The 18069-nt window shown below is 57.7% G+C and overlaps 2 protein-coding genes across 2 annotated transcripts; one reads left to right on the top strand and one right to left on the bottom strand.

Moving 5' to 3' along the window:
• Positions 1-5127: 5127 nt before the first annotated feature.
• On the top strand, positions 5128-7553 carry PMFBP1 (polyamine modulated factor 1 binding protein 1). Its single transcript, XM_068693781.1, has 8 exons — positions 5128-5199; positions 5504-5692; positions 5856-6011; positions 6090-6428; positions 6739-6848; positions 6933-7007; positions 7122-7215; positions 7416-7553. The coding sequence occupies exons 1-8, from the start codon at positions 5128-5130 to the stop codon at positions 7494-7496; spliced, it is 1116 nt and encodes a 371-aa protein (XP_068549882.1). The 3' UTR covers positions 7497-7553.
• On the bottom strand, positions 7534-17758 carry DHX38 (DEAH-box helicase 38). The gene is made up of 26 exons (XM_068693286.1): positions 17236-17758; positions 16595-16782; positions 16333-16437; positions 15750-15915; positions 15513-15631; positions 15290-15366; positions 14937-15092; positions 14255-14416; positions 14062-14169; positions 13026-13138; positions 12787-12924; positions 12341-12527; positions 12066-12251; positions 11466-11606; positions 11182-11292; positions 10986-11102; positions 10639-10746; positions 10408-10520; positions 9683-9891; positions 9442-9596; positions 9209-9364; positions 8999-9133; positions 8794-8919; positions 8310-8405; positions 7957-8078; positions 7534-7794 (listed from the first exon to the last, which is right to left on the bottom strand). The coding sequence occupies exons 1-26, from the start codon at positions 17574-17576 to the stop codon at positions 7710-7712; spliced, it is 3720 nt and encodes a 1239-aa protein (XP_068549387.1). The 5' UTR covers positions 17577-17758; the 3' UTR covers positions 7534-7709.
• Positions 17759-18069: the final 311 nt, after the last annotated feature.

Below are 18069 nucleotides of genomic sequence, written 5' to 3'. Positions count from 1 at the left end.
GAGATGGCAGAGGCCCAACGTGGAGGCTGCAGGTGGGCCGTGGTGCCACAGGCAGCAGATCTGGGTGTACATGGCTGCAGGACATCAGTGCTGTGCCAAGCTGCGCTGCCATGTGCCAGGCAGAGCTGTGCTGCAGTGGGCAGAGCGGCATGGGCTCCTCCAGGCTCCACTGCCACCACGGGGCTGGTTCTGGCCTGCGGTGCCTTGAGCAGGCTGCAGCCAGGGGAGGGCAGCCCACGCTAATTAAAGCAGCAATAGCGCAGTGATGGAGCGCCAAGGAAAAACATACGCGTAGGTTCTGTGCTCTGGCTGCCACTGCCTGAGCAAGATTAAAATCTGCCAGGGGATTCTGTTCCCTTGCACTGGCAGAAACTAGGGCTGAATTCAGCCGCACTGCACGCAGCTGGCAGCAGTGGGGGTTAAGTGGCCCTGCTCACGCCACCATCGGTTCTGCGCCCACTCCCACCGCCTGTGGCTCCAACCCTGCGGAGCAGGTCGTCATGGCAACCGACGATTCCTCTTATGGTACATCTGAGTTCACCTTCTGGGCCCAGCTTGGCCTTGGAAATTTCCAGCTAAAATACTTATTTGTGAAACAGCACTGAGCATCAGCAACGGGGGGGTGGTCACAGGGAGCCCCGTGGCACAGGCAGCCAAGGCCAGTGGCAAGTTTGTTCCCCGGGCATCGCCTCACAGCTGCCCCGGGGCACCTGGCAGGAAGGGTCGGCCCAGCCGCTCACCCACTCTCAGCCCTTTGTCAGGGGACTTCCCACCCCCTTGCCCCCACTGCAGCCCTCGACTGATCAGTCCCACAATATTTGATGTGCTCGGGCACCACAGGCCCGTTTCACCAGCCCTTGATTTCACTCCCACCCACACCAGCACCCACAATTTGCCTCTGTGGACTGCTTTTCATACACCTGCGTAGCCACACACTTACCCACCCTGCACTAGCACTGCCCCTCTTGCTGCCTGGGTACTGTCAATATGCGGTCCTTCAGCGGCTTGATGAATTAATACCCATGCATCCCACTGCCACAGGGGGGACCTGTGGGCACTCCATTTGGGACAGGTCTCCTGCACCCAGGAAACTGGCCAGCTGCGTGTCCAGAGCCGACACCGACTCCTGCTGCCAGCATCGGTCCCCCCTGGTGACAGCCACCCACCTCTCCCCAGCCGGCTGGCATTAAACGCGTGCCCATGGGTTTGGTTTACCGTTGGCTCCCCCAGCAGCGGCTGGGCTCGAAGCCAGGCTCAGTTCCATCCCCGAGCAGCCACTGGGGTGTGCTCAGCCTCCCTCAGGGCCGTGGGCTGTGTCCCCACTGCGGCATGCTGCTGTGGTGGGCTCACCAGCCCCAGACCATTCGTGCTGTGCAGAGCAGAGGGGCCCCCACCATGGCCACCTGCCCCCATCGCGGCCACCGTGCTGCCAGGGCTGCCCAGGGCCCGATGTGCTCAGTTACTGCAACACACGCAGGCAGAGAGCTCGGTGGTGCTTTTTTTTCCAACTATTGATCTGGTGCTTTGAGAGGGGAAAAAAAAATCTCCTTGGCTGTCTAAACACTATTGATCTGTGCCGGGAAGCCGCACGGACAGGGAAGGGCGTGGAGAAATTGAAATTTCATTTCCGACAACTTGTTCCTGTTATTTTTACCCTTCTGGACTGCGAGAAACACAGAGCAGCAGCCTCGGTCGATACCTCCTCCAGCAGCTGGATGCGGCTCTGCGGGGCAGCTCAGGGAATCGCAGACAGGCCCAGCAGGCCAGGGATAGCTGCCCCAGGGGCACGGCACCGAGCTCGGTGCTGCTGCTGGCCCTCTGGCCATGGGCTGCAGCATTCCTTGGGGCCAACGATGGGTCTGGAGCATGGCACAAGGGCGGCACACAGACAAGAGGGCGCAAGAAAACGTGAGGCTGGTGAGGACAGCACAAGGGTGCTGCAAGGCTCAGCACATGTGCCAGTACTGAGCACACGAGCACCAGGAGTTCCCTGAAGGACACCTGAGCAGAGTCCGGGGTCACCAGGTTCTGGTTCCAGGCATTGTCCCAAGAACCGGGCCAGGGCTGTGCCAGGGCAGCGCATGATGACGTGCCAGGGACGCAGCACAGCTGAGGGGGAGCATGGCGCGCAAAGGCTGCGGTGAGGGCTGCGGGCACTGGGGGGGGGGCTGCTCCCCAGAGAGGGACCTGCTGTTGCCAGAGGGAGGCCAGGGGCCCTCACATGGCTCCAGGCCATCGGCAGTGCCGTGCTTTCACAGGAGCCCCCTGCTCAGCATCTCCCGCTGGCACCAGGCGCTCCTGAGATGGGGAGCACCAATGCCAGGCAGCGATGGCAGGGCTGGGTGGTGTCCCTGGCTGCCCCTCCCCAGGGCCGTGGGTTGTTCAGAGCCAGGGGGAAAGGCCCAGCCCCTGTTCTGGCCTTCCAGCAGCGAGAGTGACCAAAACATGGCACATCCAGGGAGGTTCCTGCACCCCTGGGACAGCCTGAGAGGCCCTGGGGAGGGCTGCCAGGAGCAGAGGCAGCGATGGCAGAGCTGAGCAGCTCCACCCGGCAGCGTCAGCAGGAGATGGAGCGCTGCCAGGCCCAGGTGAGTGGTGCAGGGCCCTGTGCCCACCCCAGGCACGAGGTGCACGGCACAGGCTGGTGGCTGGGCAGTGCAGGAGGCCCTGGCCAGCCCCTGCCAGCACAAAGCACATCCACAGGGGCTGGGGGCAGCACAAGGGCTTGGGGCGGGCATCCAGGCCTGCTGCAGCTGCTCCAGTCCTGGTGCCTCCATTTCCCACAGCAGCCACACGTCGCAGCGGCATCACTGCAGCAATGGTAGGATGCTCAGGTGTCTGAGAGCCCCTTGGGGGCTGCCTGAACACACACAGGTTGTTGCTTGGGAGGGGAGGAGGTCTGCACCCACCAGTCATTAATACAGTTCCTTGCTGCTCTCTAACCACAACCTGGGCCACCCGTACAGTCATTCAAACCCAGTGCCTGGCAGGAGCTGCAGAAAGAGCTGGCTACTAGGTACCAGCCACAGCAGTGAGACAGACAGCTGCTGCTTGTGCTGTGTCCTAGGGCCAGAGGCAAGCAGAGGTGCCAGAGCCCCGGCAAGGAGAGCCCCAGGCATGCCAGGACACAGAGCAGCAGGAGCTGGAGCCAGCACACGTGCTGGCCTCCTTACAGGCACTGCAGCTGGACCTGGACTTCTGCAGGGGCAGGAACTGCAAGCGGTTGGTCCAGCTACAGCAGCAAGAGTGCGTGGTGGAGCAGAAACACCAGGACTTGGTCTTTCTGATGCAGCACTACCAGGAGGTGATAGGCAAGGTACCACCGCTGGGTGCAGCGGCCGTGGGCCAGGCTGTCCTCAGCCACACGTTCCCTGCAGCCAACTCCATGCAGCTGAGGCACCATCCCTGCCCGACAGCCTTGCCTGTGCAAATGGGCAGTGATCAGCCCACCCAGCCCCAAAACAAGGCAGGCATTGTTACTGCAACCCAGTGGAGCAGAGCTGGGGGCCTGCAGTCCATCATGGTCCCCCTGACACCCTTCCAGTGGTGGCTCCAGCCATCCTAGCGTTGGTGGCACCTTGCAGCCCACAGCTCGTGAGACATGGAGCTGGGCTCACTGCCCTCTTCACAGGCCCACACCCTGGGGCTGCTGGGTGTCCATCAGTCACCACTTGCAGCAGGAAGGGCAGCAGGGGGCTGTATGAGTGACCTGAGGGCCGGGAGTCTGCAGCCGTTCTGCCCCACTTCTGGGTCCGGCCACATCCCTCTGCCAAAGGTGTTCCAGGAGCCCATTGCTCGCAGGCTGCCCCAAACCAGCTGCCTCTGCAGCCCCAGCCCCTCTACAGGCAGAGCACAGGTGACCTGCGGCAGTCCTACACCTGGCCACACACGGATGCTGCACCTCTCCGCAGGGCCAGAAGGATGAGGCCGTGCAGACAGAGGTCACCTACGCAGGCTCCCATGACAACGCTGACACCAGCCGTGGGCTTCCCAAAGGGCACGCGGAGCTGCTGGAGCAGGTCTGTGCTGGTGGCCCAGCACCCGCAGCACCAGCACCTGGGGCTGGCTGGGAGCTGGCAGACAGCAGCAGGCTGTGCTGCTCCTGCAGGTGGTGCTGGAGGCAGAGGCAAAGCATTGCAGGCAGAAGCGGACCGCTGAGACGCTCCGATGCTGGGCACAGGACACGCTGCGGGCTGAGCACAGTGCTGCCAAGGAAGGTGGGGTGAGGGAGGAGAGGGACACCCAGGGCCACGGGGCTGGGACGTGCGAGGGCTGCAGCCTGTGGCCTGTACCCCAGGGCTGCCTGCTCTGGCTACCTCTATCAGGCAGCCCAGGGTTTGCCAGTGGTGGCAGAGAGCAGCGAGGGGACTCCAGGTACCCAAAAGGGTCAGCCAACGTGCCGCTGGAGGATGAGGCGGCACAGCAGGAAGACAGGAGGCAGCAGGCAGTGCAGGCCTCCCCAGCAGTACCTGCACCTCCACAGCCTACAGCGGCACGTAGTCCCTCCTGGGACAATGGCAGGGAAAGGCTGAGAGCCTGTGGGCACGAGGCTCCCTGTGCACTTGGAACATCGCTGGCTGCAGGGTTACAGGGCAACTCTGGAATGGTGAAGAAGCAGCGCCCATAGCACAACAGGGTCTCCGAGTTGGGGGGAAGCAGCCCAGGGGGGCACAGGAACCCTGTGGAGAGCAAATGTCCCAAAGCCACACTGCAGGGCTGTGTGCTCTGCTCTGCTTCCACTGGAAGCTCAGGGAGGGGCCCAGGGTGGCAATGCCAGCCTGCCCCTGTCCCGGGCAGCCCAGAATCAGCAGCAGCGTGCAGAGGAGCAGTCCTGCCCGAGCCCAGGGAAGGGCACGCAGCGTGAGGCCGGCCGCCGGGCAGAGGATGAGCTGCGGGCACTGCAGGAGCAAGCAGCCAGCAGCGAGGCAGAGCTGGCGCAGAGCAGGTACGCAGGGTTCATGGCTGGCTGCCCCCAGCACAGCCCCAGCCCTGCCCCTGCCCTTTCCCTGGGGCTGCCAAATCTGGGGCTGGGCCCTTGCCTGCAGGGCACTGGCAGCGTGGCTTCAGACAGAGCTGAGCCAGTGGCAGTGGAAACAGCAGGTGACCCTTGAGCAGGCAACGCAACACATGCATGCCACGGCCCGTGCCAAAGAGAAGCTGCAGAGGAGCCAGGAGCAGCTCCACGCCCTAAGGGAGCAGGTAGGCAGCAGGCAAAACCTGCAACAGTGTCCCTGGATCAGCCTGGCCCCACAGACAACCCAGTGCATGTCCAGTGCCAGGCACAAGCTGCCACGCTGTAGGAACTGGAGGAAGAGCTTTGATGTCAGCAGGAGGGGAAAGAAAAGCTCCACCAAGAGCTGCACCAGGCAAAGGACTGGACAAGCAGCCTTCTAGAAAGAGAATAAATAGAGCCCTGCAATGCAGCCTGTGCAGCAGTGAGGGGTCAGCAAGGGGAGGGAAGGCACAGCACACAGCACCCACTAATGCTGTGCCTTTGCTGCAGCTGAGGGTGCAGGAGGATCAAAGCCAGGGCCTGCAGCGCAGCCTGGCTCAGCTGCAGGAAGAGCTGGGAGCCACCCGGGCCCGGGAGCAGCAAGGCCTGCAGCAGCTTAGCGGGGCCAAGGAGACCATCCAACACCTACAGCAGGAGGTAGCCTCCAGCAGAAAGCACGAGGCAGAGCTGCTGCGACAGGTAAGGGCACAAAAAGCACAGCCCTAGACACAGCCAGCCACCAGGCAGCGCTGCAAAGGGACAGAGCTGCAGAGAGCACTTCCCTGCTCCTGCGCAGGACTAACCCCAGGGAGGAGCCCAAGCTTGGCCAGCCACGCTCCCAGCCCCACCACTTCGCCTGCAGGTGCAGGACATGGCAACCCTACAGGCAGAGCTGGCCCAAGCCCAGCAGAAGAAAGCCAAGCAGGAGGAAAAGATTGCAGCCTATAAGGAACAGATGCAGCAGCTCCACTTGGAACTGAGGAAGCTCCAGGAGGCCCAGGAGCAGAGCAAGCAGCAGGTAAGCATGCCCTAAGCCTTCCACCTGGCACCTGCGCTCATCCTGCATGTCTCCCACTGCCCCCTCTGCCTCCCACAGGCCCACTCCCTCCAGCAGAGGCTGCAGGAGCTGAGCAGCCAAGCCCAGCACTGGCAGCAGTTGCACCAGGACAGTCAGCAAGCTCTGGCTCTGCGGGAAGAGGAGCTGGTTGTTTACAAGGTGGAGATGGCTTTCCTCAAGGAAGAGCTCAGCAAGGCCATGGAGCAGCTGCAGGACAGGACCGCGCAGCACCACAGCTCGAGGACAGCAGGAGTGCAGGCTGAGCCCCTGACACCAGAGAACAGACCCTGGCCCACAGGCACGGCAGAGGTGGAGAGGACGTGCCAGAGGATGGCTCACTGCAGAGCCCAGGCCAACGCAGGAGGAAGCTGTGGCTCTGTAAGCAGCAGCAGGGCTGAACGTCATGTTCTTAAGTAGCCGTCTTTGTTGGGTTGCTAGAAATGAGCCCCCAGCATGAAACTAACACCTCACCACAGTCTGTCGCCAGTAGTGCTGGAGCAATGTTGTTTCTCTGATCCTGACAGCTCTCCCAAAACACAGGCAACTACTCCAGACCTGTGGCTCAGCCCCGAAGGCTGCTGCCCCAGCACAGCCTTGTTCCTGCACCTTCCTTCTGCCCTAGGCACATACAGGCTGAGCAGAGCAGTCATGTGGGGTCACCCACAGCACAGGGTGTTGTTTTTTTCAGGTAGTAACCCTGCGCACTTCCCACATGCTGGGATGGTCTAACAGCAGCAGGCCGCACCAGGAGAGGGAGCTGCTGCTGGTCAACATCAGCCAGCGTGCGAAAGAGCAAATGTGAGTAAGAAGCCCTAGCCAAGCAGAGAGGGGCAAGTACCTGTCTTCTCACACCAACTCACTCAACTTACACCTCATTTTCAGGCAGTCAAGTGAGAAACAAGGGCAGAAGACCCAGCAGCAAATCAACCACGCTGCAGAGCTGACAGGCAACAAGGAGTAAGTGATGAACACAGGGACTGGGTCTGAGCAGTTCACGCTGCCCACAGGGGTTTATAAGACAAATGAACAACTACTGCCTCACCTCATCTCTCCTGCTTTTCTGTCTTCCAGGCATCTTCAGGACACATTGGGCAGCTTGCAGGTAGAAAACAAGTACCTCAGGGTCAGAACACATGAGCAGTACCACAAGGGTGAGCAGATGAAGGTGAGCAGAATTCCTGGCCCAAAACAGTGCTGAACCAACCCTCCCTTGTGTGCAGGGACAGCTGGGCACCAGTTACTTGCCCAGAGCTCTGGTCACGGACAAACTGCCTTTGCAGTATTCCAGGCCAGGTCTGTGCCAGGCACAGGCTGTCTTTGCCCTCTAAGCCAGTGTAATTCTGTGCCTTGTCCCCGGCTGTACAGGGCAGCAACTTGACTACAGGGGCCACGCACAACTCTGCAGGGCTGCCTCTACCCAGAACTCAGCTCCAGGATGAGAAGTGACGCAAAACAAACAAAAAAAAAAAGGTTAAAGACTGACAACCTTTAAACAAATAAAATTCTTTCTGTTCTGTAGCAAAAGTAGTGCCAAGCACCAAAACCTTCCAGGGCTACAAGCTGTAGCAAGCCTCACAGCAGTCAGATAAGCTGAGCACTCCCCTAAGACTCAGCTGCTCTTGAAAATCTTTAAGCCTCGTGGCAATGGGAATCCTTTTCTCAGAGGCCAAAGCGGGCTGGGGTGCGTCGTGGTGTCAGGGGCTCCCCCTGCTCCTTCCGCCCAGGTGTGTAGATTTTAGTAGATCTGCCAGTAAAGGACAAGAGTGATTAGTGGAGAATACAATTATTAGTGGAGAATACAATTTTTCCCTGCACCAGGAGCACCTGTGAAGAAGTTGGAATCCTCCATGCAGCTCACTACTGCTCTTAAGCAGGCAACTGATGGCCAGCTAGTGCCAGCACCCACCTTGCGCTGCCCAGCGGGTTACGGCGCTCCTGCTCCTCCCGGCGGGCACGCAACTGCTCCTCAGCCAGAGCCATCTCTTCCTCCATGGCAGACACTTCCTCCTTGGCACGGCGGCGGTTTTCCTGGGGCAAAGCAGCAGCAGATCAGGGACTGGCAGGACTCTCTGCAGGCCCGCAAGTCTGATCCCTCCACATTAAAAAACAAAAACAAACAGAAAAACAGACCCCCACCCAGGAACAGGTATGCCGTATGCTGTGGAGCTGTGTATAGCAGGGACCCCACTCAGGCAACACTCCTTTCCAGTGTAGTAGCCTGCTGTCTGTCTGTCAGCTGGGCCTGAGCAGGAGACTCACCTGGCGCGACTTGCCAGCATGTTTGATACTGTAGAACATGGGTCCCAGCTCTGCCAGCCACTCTCCATCCACAGCAGTGACACACTGCATGTATTCCTGCAGTGAAAGAAGGAAAGACCAGGGTAGCAGGACGACACGCAGCGTCTGGACGCCATTGCCAGAGCTACGGCAGCTCCCACCCTCCTCCACTTGCTGACGGCAGTTCCAAATCAAGGACTTTACTCCTTCCAGACAATTCCTCCAGGCCTCAGAAGCTGCTATGGGCAGGACTTGGTGAGACTACAAAGATGTCCCACATATGCCAGGAAAATGTATCACAAAAGAGAAAAACAAGGCCCTACAGGTGACAGAGACGTGTGCGGGCAGTAGAAATGTGAAAGGCTGAGAACTACACCCTCCAATAGATCCTACCATCACAGCAAAGCCCTCTCACCTTCCTCAAAGCACTCTCTACCCTTCCTGCTAGCCCTCATCTCAAGTTTACCTTGGTGGTCATGACCAGCTCATGATACACAATGTAGTCTGGTGTGTAGCCCATGCCAAACAGAGAGCTCGTGGGATGCAGGTGACAGGGCATGCCTGTGCGGATGTTCACGTACTCCCCAATGCCCTGCACAAAGAAGTGTGGTTAATACATCAATTCCCAGCAGGGGCCTCTCATCCCCCAGACAGGTACAGGCTCCTCTTACCTTCAGCTTTGCAGCTTGATGGAAATACGCAGCACAGATGCACTTCCTGACAACATCCCAGTCAGTACCACAGGATGCTAGGCTCATCCGCTGCTGCACCATAATGTCCTTGAGCTGGGCACGCACCTCCCGCACCTGCAAAGACGTGCAGCAGTCAGATCCCTCTCTTATGTGAGGCTCCCTCCCCCAGCCTCTTTGCCACAGCCTCACCTTCCTCATGGCCTTGGCATGAATGAAGTGCTGGTTGCACCACAGAGTAGAGTAGTTGTTGTTTTTCCACTGCAGATAAACATTCAGGTAAGTCAAGTGATCGCTCTCTGGGACAGCAAACTTCTCCCGCACTTGGTCACTCTCTTCCTCTCGACCCTGAAGAGTACGCAAAGAACACAGGTTAGCCAGAGTGCAGGTAAAGGCCCTAAGCTGCTGGAAGAGCAAACAGGTACCTTAGGCCGATAGAAGATGGCAGGCACAGACAACATGGAGACAATGAGCAGGATCTCAGAGCTGCAGCCCATGTCACAGGAAACAATGAGCATTTTGGAGAGTGCAGGGTCCAGTGGGAACTCCACCATGAGACGTCCTGTTGATGTCAGACCACCTGCAGGAATACCGTAAGGATCCATAGAGCAACTGGACAGGTCCTCAAAGTCCCATGGGTTGGCAGCCTGCCCCAGCAGCCAGTACCTGTGTTATCCAGGGCTCCCAGGATCCACAGCTGGTACATGGAGTTCAGCATGTTGTCCTCAGGTGGTGGATCCATGAAGTGGAACTGCAGCAGGTCCTGCACACCCAGGGACTTGAGCAAAAGCACTACATTGGCAAGGTTGGTGCGCTGGATCTCGGGCACCGTGGTTGTTAGCAGCTCATTCTTGTAGGCGCTCTGGGTGTAGAGCCTGGGGAGCAGATGCCAAGAGCATGTCCCTCCCCTTCAGGCCACTGCATCCCTCTCTGAATGAGCAGCAGTTCCCAACCCAGCCAGGCCCTGCACGAGGCAGCAGCTCTGCACTCAGCCAGGCCAAGGAGCAGAGCCCCAGGGAAGAAGCTCTCCCAAGGCCACAGTGCAGCCTCCCCAGCACACAAGTGCCTGGAGTGCAGCACGAGGTACACCCTCCTCGTGTACAGTCTTTCCCTGGTCGCAGACCAGTCTTAAAGCAAAGCCTTGAGATGGCTGCCTTTAGCTTGGCTATCGTCCTGAGAACATCAAAGCAGCTGGCTCAGCAATGGGGAACAGCCACAGGTAAGATTGGCAAGGTAAGATCATCTCCACAACCAGTTCAAGACAATGAACAGTTCTCCAATGAAGAATAAATAAATAAATAAATAAATAAATAAATAAATAAATAAATAAATATGTAGCCAGATGCCAAGCTGCTGTATGGCAGGAATAGGAACACCAGTGATGTGCCTACCTGAAGCAGTGACCTGGGCCCGTTCTGCCAGCTCGGCCTGCCCTCTGATTGGCATTGGCTTGACTGATGGGATAGATCTGCAGCGCATCCATGCCTATACGGGGATTGAAAACCTGCAGGGCACAAGAAAAACAGACTGAAGCAAGGGGAAGGCTGGGTCACTGGCAAAGAACTCCATCAACCCAACCCCAGAGATGACAGACATGAACAGTCCAGGAAACCTTTGCATACCTTCAACTTGCAGTAGCCAGAATCAATCACAAACATGATGCCATCCACTGTCAGTGAAGTCTCTGCAATGTTAGTAGCAACAATGCACTTCCTCACCCCATCTGGAGCCTGCAAGAACACCACGCATCAGTCAGTTTGTTGGGCAACGGCTTCTACACCACTGAGGAAGAACCCAGAACCCAGACAGGAGTGACTGAGTGACTGGAAGTTGAAGGGGGCACATGCTTTCCCTCACCCTCTATGTGCAATACAAAAGGCATCTCTGCACCTCTTGCTCATGCCAACTAGAGCCTTCCCTACACTAATCTCCCATCTGCCCAGTTCCATCAGAGAGTATGCATCAGCACCTTCTGGAAGATCTTGGCCTGTAAGTCTGAGGGCAGCTGAGAATAGATGGGCAGTACAGCAAGAGCAGGCGCCTTCTCCAGTTCCTCGAGGTGCTCCACAATTTGCTCTGAGGTTACCTAGACACAAAGAGGAGTATTAACATAAGATTGAAACAAAAAATGGGTGGGACAGTGCCTGCCCTTCCACCCAGCTCACCTCAATGTCCTCCTGGCCAGGCATGAAGACAAGGATATCGCCAGGAGCACCAGACAAATGGACCTGCAGGGCTTGTTTCACAGCAGCCTCCACATAATCCTCTTGTGGGGTCTGAAAGACACAGCCCGAATTACAGACACCAATAATCTCACCTGCCCCATCCTGTGTGTAAGGCTGCATCACAGCATGGGTACCCCACTGCTTTCCTCTCTGTCCACTGCAGAGTGAGGTACACCCAAGCCATAACCCCCCTCACACTGCAAACTCTCTCACATTGACCTTACCTTGCTGAAAAGAATATCAACAGGAAAAGTGCGCCCAGGAATGTGGAAAATGGGAACGTTCCCGAAGAAGGAGGCAAACTTATCTGCATCCATGGTGGCAGAGGTGACAACAAGCTTCAGGTCCGAGCGTCGTGCTACCACCTAGAAAATATACGAAAGGAAGAATAGACAAGTGGCATTTGTGCATGGGTCCAGGCTACTTCCACCACTACTGAGACAACAGGACAGGATGGAGCTTCCACCATACTCTAGAGGCACTGACCACTAATGCCAGGGAAGGCATATGCTATATAGCCCGTCCAGTTATAAAGATAGTCTGACACCAGCCAAAAAAGCCTTATACCTGCAAGCATCTCTGTACCTAGAGCTTCTTAGCTAGCCAGCAAGCCTCTGGCAACACACTAAGGCAGATTTAAACCCTCAGAACCAAGGATCAGGATGTTTGAGCAGCAAGTGCAGTCAGAGATGTTGGAGCCTCTTCATTTCCCTTTCCCAGGCCTGGGAGAGAAGCACCGCCTCTGCCAATATTCTGCCCAAAGACCAGTTCACGTGCCCTGTGCCACTGTCTTAGAATCTTCCCGTAGCCCAACTTGCACACACCTCCCGTAACAGGCCAAAGAGCACATCAGTGTTGAGTGAGCGCTCATGCGCCTCATCCATGATGATAGCACTGTAGTTGTCCAGGTCAGCCTCTCGCAGTGACTCACGAAGGAGGATCCCATCTGTCATGTATTTGATTATCGTGTTCTCTGACGTGCAGTCCTCAAAGCGGATGGCATAGCCCACCTGGGAGGGCAGAGATACCAGCAAGTCTTCACCAGCCCTGTGCACTCACTGCCAACAGGCTGCACCCTCGCACGTGCTGCCAGACTCACCTCCTCTCCCAGACGCACTCCCATCTCTTCGCTGACCCGCTTGGCAACAGACATGGCTGCCACTCTGCGGGGCTGGGTGCAGCCAATCATGCCGTAGTCTGTGTAGCCGTCCTCATGGAGGTACTGCGTCAGCTGAGTTGTCTTCCCACTACCCGTCTCCCCTACCACAATCACAATGCTGTTGTCCCTGAAGAAAGAGAAAGAGCATTTCTTCGTACACCACAAAGGAAGACTTTTTCGTTTGCAGCTCTGGTTGGCCACCCAAGAGTTGTCCTGCTTTAGCAGGAGAACTGCCATCAACCAGACAAAGCAATTTTTTTTTTTTTTTTTCTCTGAGGGTACAACTTCAAACAGGCCCTCTATCGAGGAAAAATTCTCACTTGGGTTCCAGTGATGTAAACCAATGCCACAGGGTTGCACTAGGACCAACTGCCTAACAACCGTACCTGAGGATGGAGAGCAACTCCTGCTGCACAGCAAAAATGGGCAGATATTGTCTCTGCTCCAGGATCGATTTCTTCTTGGCAAACTCACTCCTTGCTTCACTTTTTTCTTTCATGTGTTCAGCAAACTTCTGCTCAGTCCTAAAGAAACACCAGAAACCTTAAAACTGTCTCTCCACACACTTTGCTACACCTACGGCCCCATCACCAGCTGAACAGGAGCAATTCAAAGGAAGGATTACTTGTAATCCACTTTGCCATCTTCTGTCACCATCTCATCCTTCTCCTCCTCTTTCTTGATTCCCATAATGTCTCCCAGTTTTGTGCCTGCCAGCTCCCAGTGTTTATGCTGAGCCTGGGAAGGCAGAGAGCAGTGTAAGTGCCACAGTTGGGACTGCAAAAATCATTCTTCTGCACTCCTACTCGTAAGGCTAGGAAAGCATTTTAGCTTCACATTTCCTTAGTGCTATGAGAGAGAACACACATCCCATTCCTACATCAGGTCTCCCTCTTCCAACTGAACTGTGACAGACCTTTTAGACACTGGTCTGGATACAGACACTTCAAGCACAGGATGACCAATAGCCTCCTAAGACAATGGTTCCAGCTGCTGACAGTTCCATTAAATTTGCACTTAAATCTACGCAAATCTGAACCAGAGATAATCTTCCTGCTCTCAACAGGTACCCTCAGGTACTCCCAACTTTCTGTTTTCTTTCACCTCTTGTATCAGGAGGTCAGCTTCTGCCTTCATTCCACTCATAGTACACCTGCCTCAAATCCAGCTCAGTTTCAGTTTACCATGTATCTGTGTTTTACCCACCACTATCACATAAGCTTTATAGAAAGTCTCTCTATTAGGCACGCACCCACAAAGACTAATACACTACCTTACTGCATGCTCCTCCTCAAAACTCTTTTGTTGAGACAAGATCTCCCCTGCTGCCACCCACACTAACTGCTGTCCATCTGAGCTACCCTGTATTCTTTCACCCGTTCTCTTCTTTCGTGATTCAAATGTCCTTTGGATCAAACTTCTCTGCACAAGTGCACAATTTACATCCCAGGCAGTGCCTGAGAAAATCACATCACTACAGCTGTTTATGAGACAATGCAATGAACTGGGCTACCAGGATATCCCGGGTCACAAACACACGGTGGACATCTTACCACTGCCACCAAGGCCTGTGTTCTACACAGCCCAAGCAAAGGCTGTGAAGCCCTGCGTTACACAAAGTCACGAACAGCGGGGCAGTAGGACAAAAGGTCGTAGCATACCCTCTTACGCTCCTTTTGCTCCCTATGCTTGCGCACCAGCTGGCTGCCTTTCCGAGCTATGATGGCCAAATCAGAAGTGGCATCTTTGACAGGGATGACCGGCTCTGGCTAGAGGAAAAAGGCATTGCTTCAATACAGACAGCTCACACCTGTGAGGCTCCCTGCCATTAGAACCTTCAACCACAGCCCCTACCTGCTTGGTGAAGACAATTCTCCCATCTAGGAATGGAGGCACCAGATTGTGCACCAGCAGATGCACTTTGGCTGAATTATCCTCTTCAAAATCTTCATCTACTTCAATCCGATGAACTACACCACTGGTCAGCATGCGATTTGTCTCCCACCGCTCGTTGTCCTGCAGGAAACGAAATATCAAAGGACTTTAGCTATTACTTTCCACCACCTAAAACTCAAGAACAATCAAGAGACTCCTTTACACCTACCCCACAGTATATAGAGCTCAAAGCAACTGCAAGGCAATAAATAAGGCAACACGGCTTGCTGCAAAACACTACAGGACTGTGACCAAGTCATGATGGCATAAAAGTGGAAGCTAAAAGCAGGAAGCTGCTGAAGGCAAACCTGTAGCTGATTTGCAATACACACCACGGTTATGCTGCATGGCTTCAAGTACTGAAATGATCTAGGGCTGCGTCTGCTGGTCTTCCTTCCCCCAAAAGGGAAAGAGTCTAGAGCCCCACAGATGAAACTAAGTAAGCCTGGAACGTGTATAACAACTAACACTGACGGTTCTAGCCCAGGGAACCCAAAAACACGCACTTGGAAAAAAAAAAAACTAGAAGCAGCAGGATACAGGAAACACAGACAAGCAGGTCTGCACATTCAGAGCAGCCAGCTCTGCATCACGCCCCCACCTCATTGATCTGCCGCCGCTGTGCAGAGATGCGCTTCTGCTTCTGTTTGTGCAAGTGCTGCTCCCTCTTCTTCACATACTCCTCGGAGGAGTAGGCCAAGGGGTTGTGAAACTCGTCGTAGCCCTCGTCCATCATGTACCAGTCCCGGTCAGCTTGCTGCGAGGGGAGGCACAGCGCTGAGCTCCGCTGCCTGCTCGGGCTGTGCCGGGCCCCCCGCCGCTCCCCGTCTGGCCGCCGGGGGGAGCCCGCCCGCCGCCAGCGGCCCCGCCGCACGGCTCTCCCGGTGCCTCGGGGCCAGCGGCGGCAGCCCGGAGCCCGGCGTTCACCGGGCGCCCAGCTCCCGAGGCTCCTACCCGCTGGTCGTCCTCCCACTGCTGCCGTTCCTCCTCTGTCTCGAAGGCGATGCCCTCCTCCCCGTCCTCACGCCGCCCTGCAGAAGGCAAGCTGGTCAGCGGGCCCCCAGCCCCGCTGGGCTGTTGCTTGTGGAGGTAATCCCACAAAACCTGCCCTTGTGCTGCACAGGGGAAGAGGACTCGGCCACCGCCCAGCCTCGGCAGTCCTCTGCAGACTCCTCACCTCTGCCCCTGGACAGCCGTGGTGTGGCCCCCAGGTGTCTCCGGTCGTCAGCCCACTCGTTATACTTGTACGACGGTGTGGGCAGCGGCGTCTTGTCCGAGCACCTGCTTCTTACAGACCTGTGGGAACAGCACGAGGAAGGGATCAGTGCCTACAGCACGGTGCTAGTATGACACACACCCTCCTGCCCTTTCTTGCAGAGCGCTGGCTCACAGCCACACCCCCAGCTGCCGATACCTGTCCCGGTCTCTCCGATCCGTGTCCCGCAAGGATGATGCCCGGTGGCTGCGCTCTGAGTCCCGATAGGAAGGTGTGGGGGACGGAGATTCCCACTGTGAGCGGCGGGAACTGCTGTAACCACTGTCATCTTCCTCCCAGCTGGAGCGAGACGGCGTGGCTGCATCTAGCAGAGGAGATGATGATTGAGCACCAGGGTTCACACCGTGGCCTTAGGCACCTGCAGCCACTTTCCACCTTCTACCACGGAGCACAGAGGGCACCCATCTGCTGTCCCTCTAAGAGAAGGAGCTGACACACCGACTCCAAGGAAAATTGCCAGAGGAACACATCTGTATCTCACAGACCCAGAATGAAACTCACTGGGCAGGGATCAGCCAGATCTTTGCACACAGCTGGCAGATCACTCCCAGTCCTACATCCAGGAAGAGCCAGGTGTTTTATGCCTGGTCTAACCGCAGGCCTTAAAAAACACCAGATTTTTAACTCACGTTCATCCTGACAAAAACAGCAGGAGCCCAAAAAAACCCACGCCCTTTCCCATTAGGTTTTACGTGAGAACTCTGCCAAGTCCCACTCCTACCTTTAGGACGATGCCTGGGACTCTCTGGTTCGCTCCTCCTGCTGCTCCGTTCTGATGAGCCGTCTCTCTCTGACCTGCTGCTGTGATGACTTCTGTCCCGCTCCTCTGGAGAGGGAAAGTACGATCAGATGCCCTGTGCACAAGAGGCTTCCCAAGCCTACCCTAGAAAACACCCTGAGCACCAGTCAAGGGCAACAAAGAGGCTAAAGAACAAGCCCCACATCTCTAAGCAAGAAGAGTCACAAATATCTCAAACTGTTACCGCGGTCTCGTTTACGATCGTGGTTCCGATCCCTGCTGCGCTCCTTCTTCCGTTCCTTTTCCTCCTTGGAGGACGCAAAGACACCATGCTCACGGCGGTCTCTTTCCCGCTGCCGACTGCGTTCCCAAAATTCCTCGCTGACGCCTCCCGTGTAGGAAGGTGTTTCCACATGCACAGAACGATAATGCCTGGAAAGGCAGAGCAGAAAGAAAGGTTACAGAACTGAGGAACAGCTAGCCTTTAACTCGTCTCCCGTAACTCTAGTCCTAGTCCCCGCAATAGCAGAAGCCTGTGGTTGGGAACGCTCTCTCCACCCTTTGCTGGCAGCCCAGAGTGCCTGCCGCTGTTTTCAGACACGAGCACTTCTAAGGATGCCGCTGCTTCCAGGTGTCAGGGGGCAGGCAACGACACGGACAGGACACCTGGTGCTTGTGGGCCTGACAGCACCTAAAAACACTCCCGGCCATCACGTCTCAGGGAGGGCACCAGCCCGGGAGCTGTTCTGGGCCCCCTCAGGTCCCTGGAGACACCCGCAGCCCTGCCGGCCGCACGGAGCTCACAGCCCCGAGGCGCCGCGCTCCCGCACGCGGCCGGTGCCCCGGCAGGGACCTGGCTGCCGCGGGGCCCTCACGGTCGCTCACCTGTCCTTGCGGCCGCTCCGGGCGCTCCGGCCGCCGCCCTCCTCCTCGTCGTCGTCCTCCTCGGGGCTGCCCGCCTCGTCGCGGCCGTCCTCCCAGTCCCTGTAGGAGCACACCCGGGACCGCTTCCCGCCGGCCGCCGCCGCCTCCTCCTCGCGCTCCCGCCGCTTCTGCGCCGCCAGCACGTCCAGGCCCAGCAGCGAGGCCCGCGGCGCCGGCGCCTTGAAGACGTGCTGCTCGGCCGCGGCGCTGCGCCCCTGCAGCACCAGCCCGCCCGGCCCGGCCTCGGGGCCCGTCCCGGCCAGCCGGTGCAGCGACCGCTCGCCCGCCTCCGCCTCCGCCATCGCCGCTACCGCCCCGCGCCGCGCCCCATGGGGCCTGGGGGCTGCGGCCCGGGCCCGCCCCGGCCCCGGGCGCTCAGCGACCGCGACCCCGCCCCGGCCCCACTCCGGGCCCCCCGCGGGCGGACCGGCAACCACAGAGCCCCGCGGCCGCGGCACAGAGCGCCCCCGGCGGACTTCCGGCGGGGCGCGGGTGACGTCACGCGCTCGCGGAGGGCGCGGCCGGAAGAGAGCGGGCGGGGGCACGGCAGCGGCGCCACCCGAAAAAGCGCCCCCCCGGAAACCGCGGGGCACGGGCCTCGCTCAGGAAGGGGAGAGGCGGCTGCCGGCAGCCCGGGGCCAAGCAGCAGCCGCTGCCAGGAGGCCCCAGCGCGAACAACCCCCAGCCTGCAGCACAGCAACGAGCTGGGCTCTTCCCTAACAGGGCGCAACTGGGGCTGTCTCCACGCTCCTGCAACAACAGGAGGAAACGGCTCCTGCCTCCTGGGGGCACAGC

This window comes from Anas acuta, chromosome 10 (genome assembly GCF_963932015.1).
Source record: "Anas acuta chromosome 10, bAnaAcu1.1, whole genome shotgun sequence".
Classification (NCBI taxonomy): Eukaryota; Metazoa; Chordata; class Aves; order Anseriformes; family Anatidae; genus Anas; species Anas acuta.
This window is presented reverse-complemented; position numbering and strand designations above follow the sequence as displayed.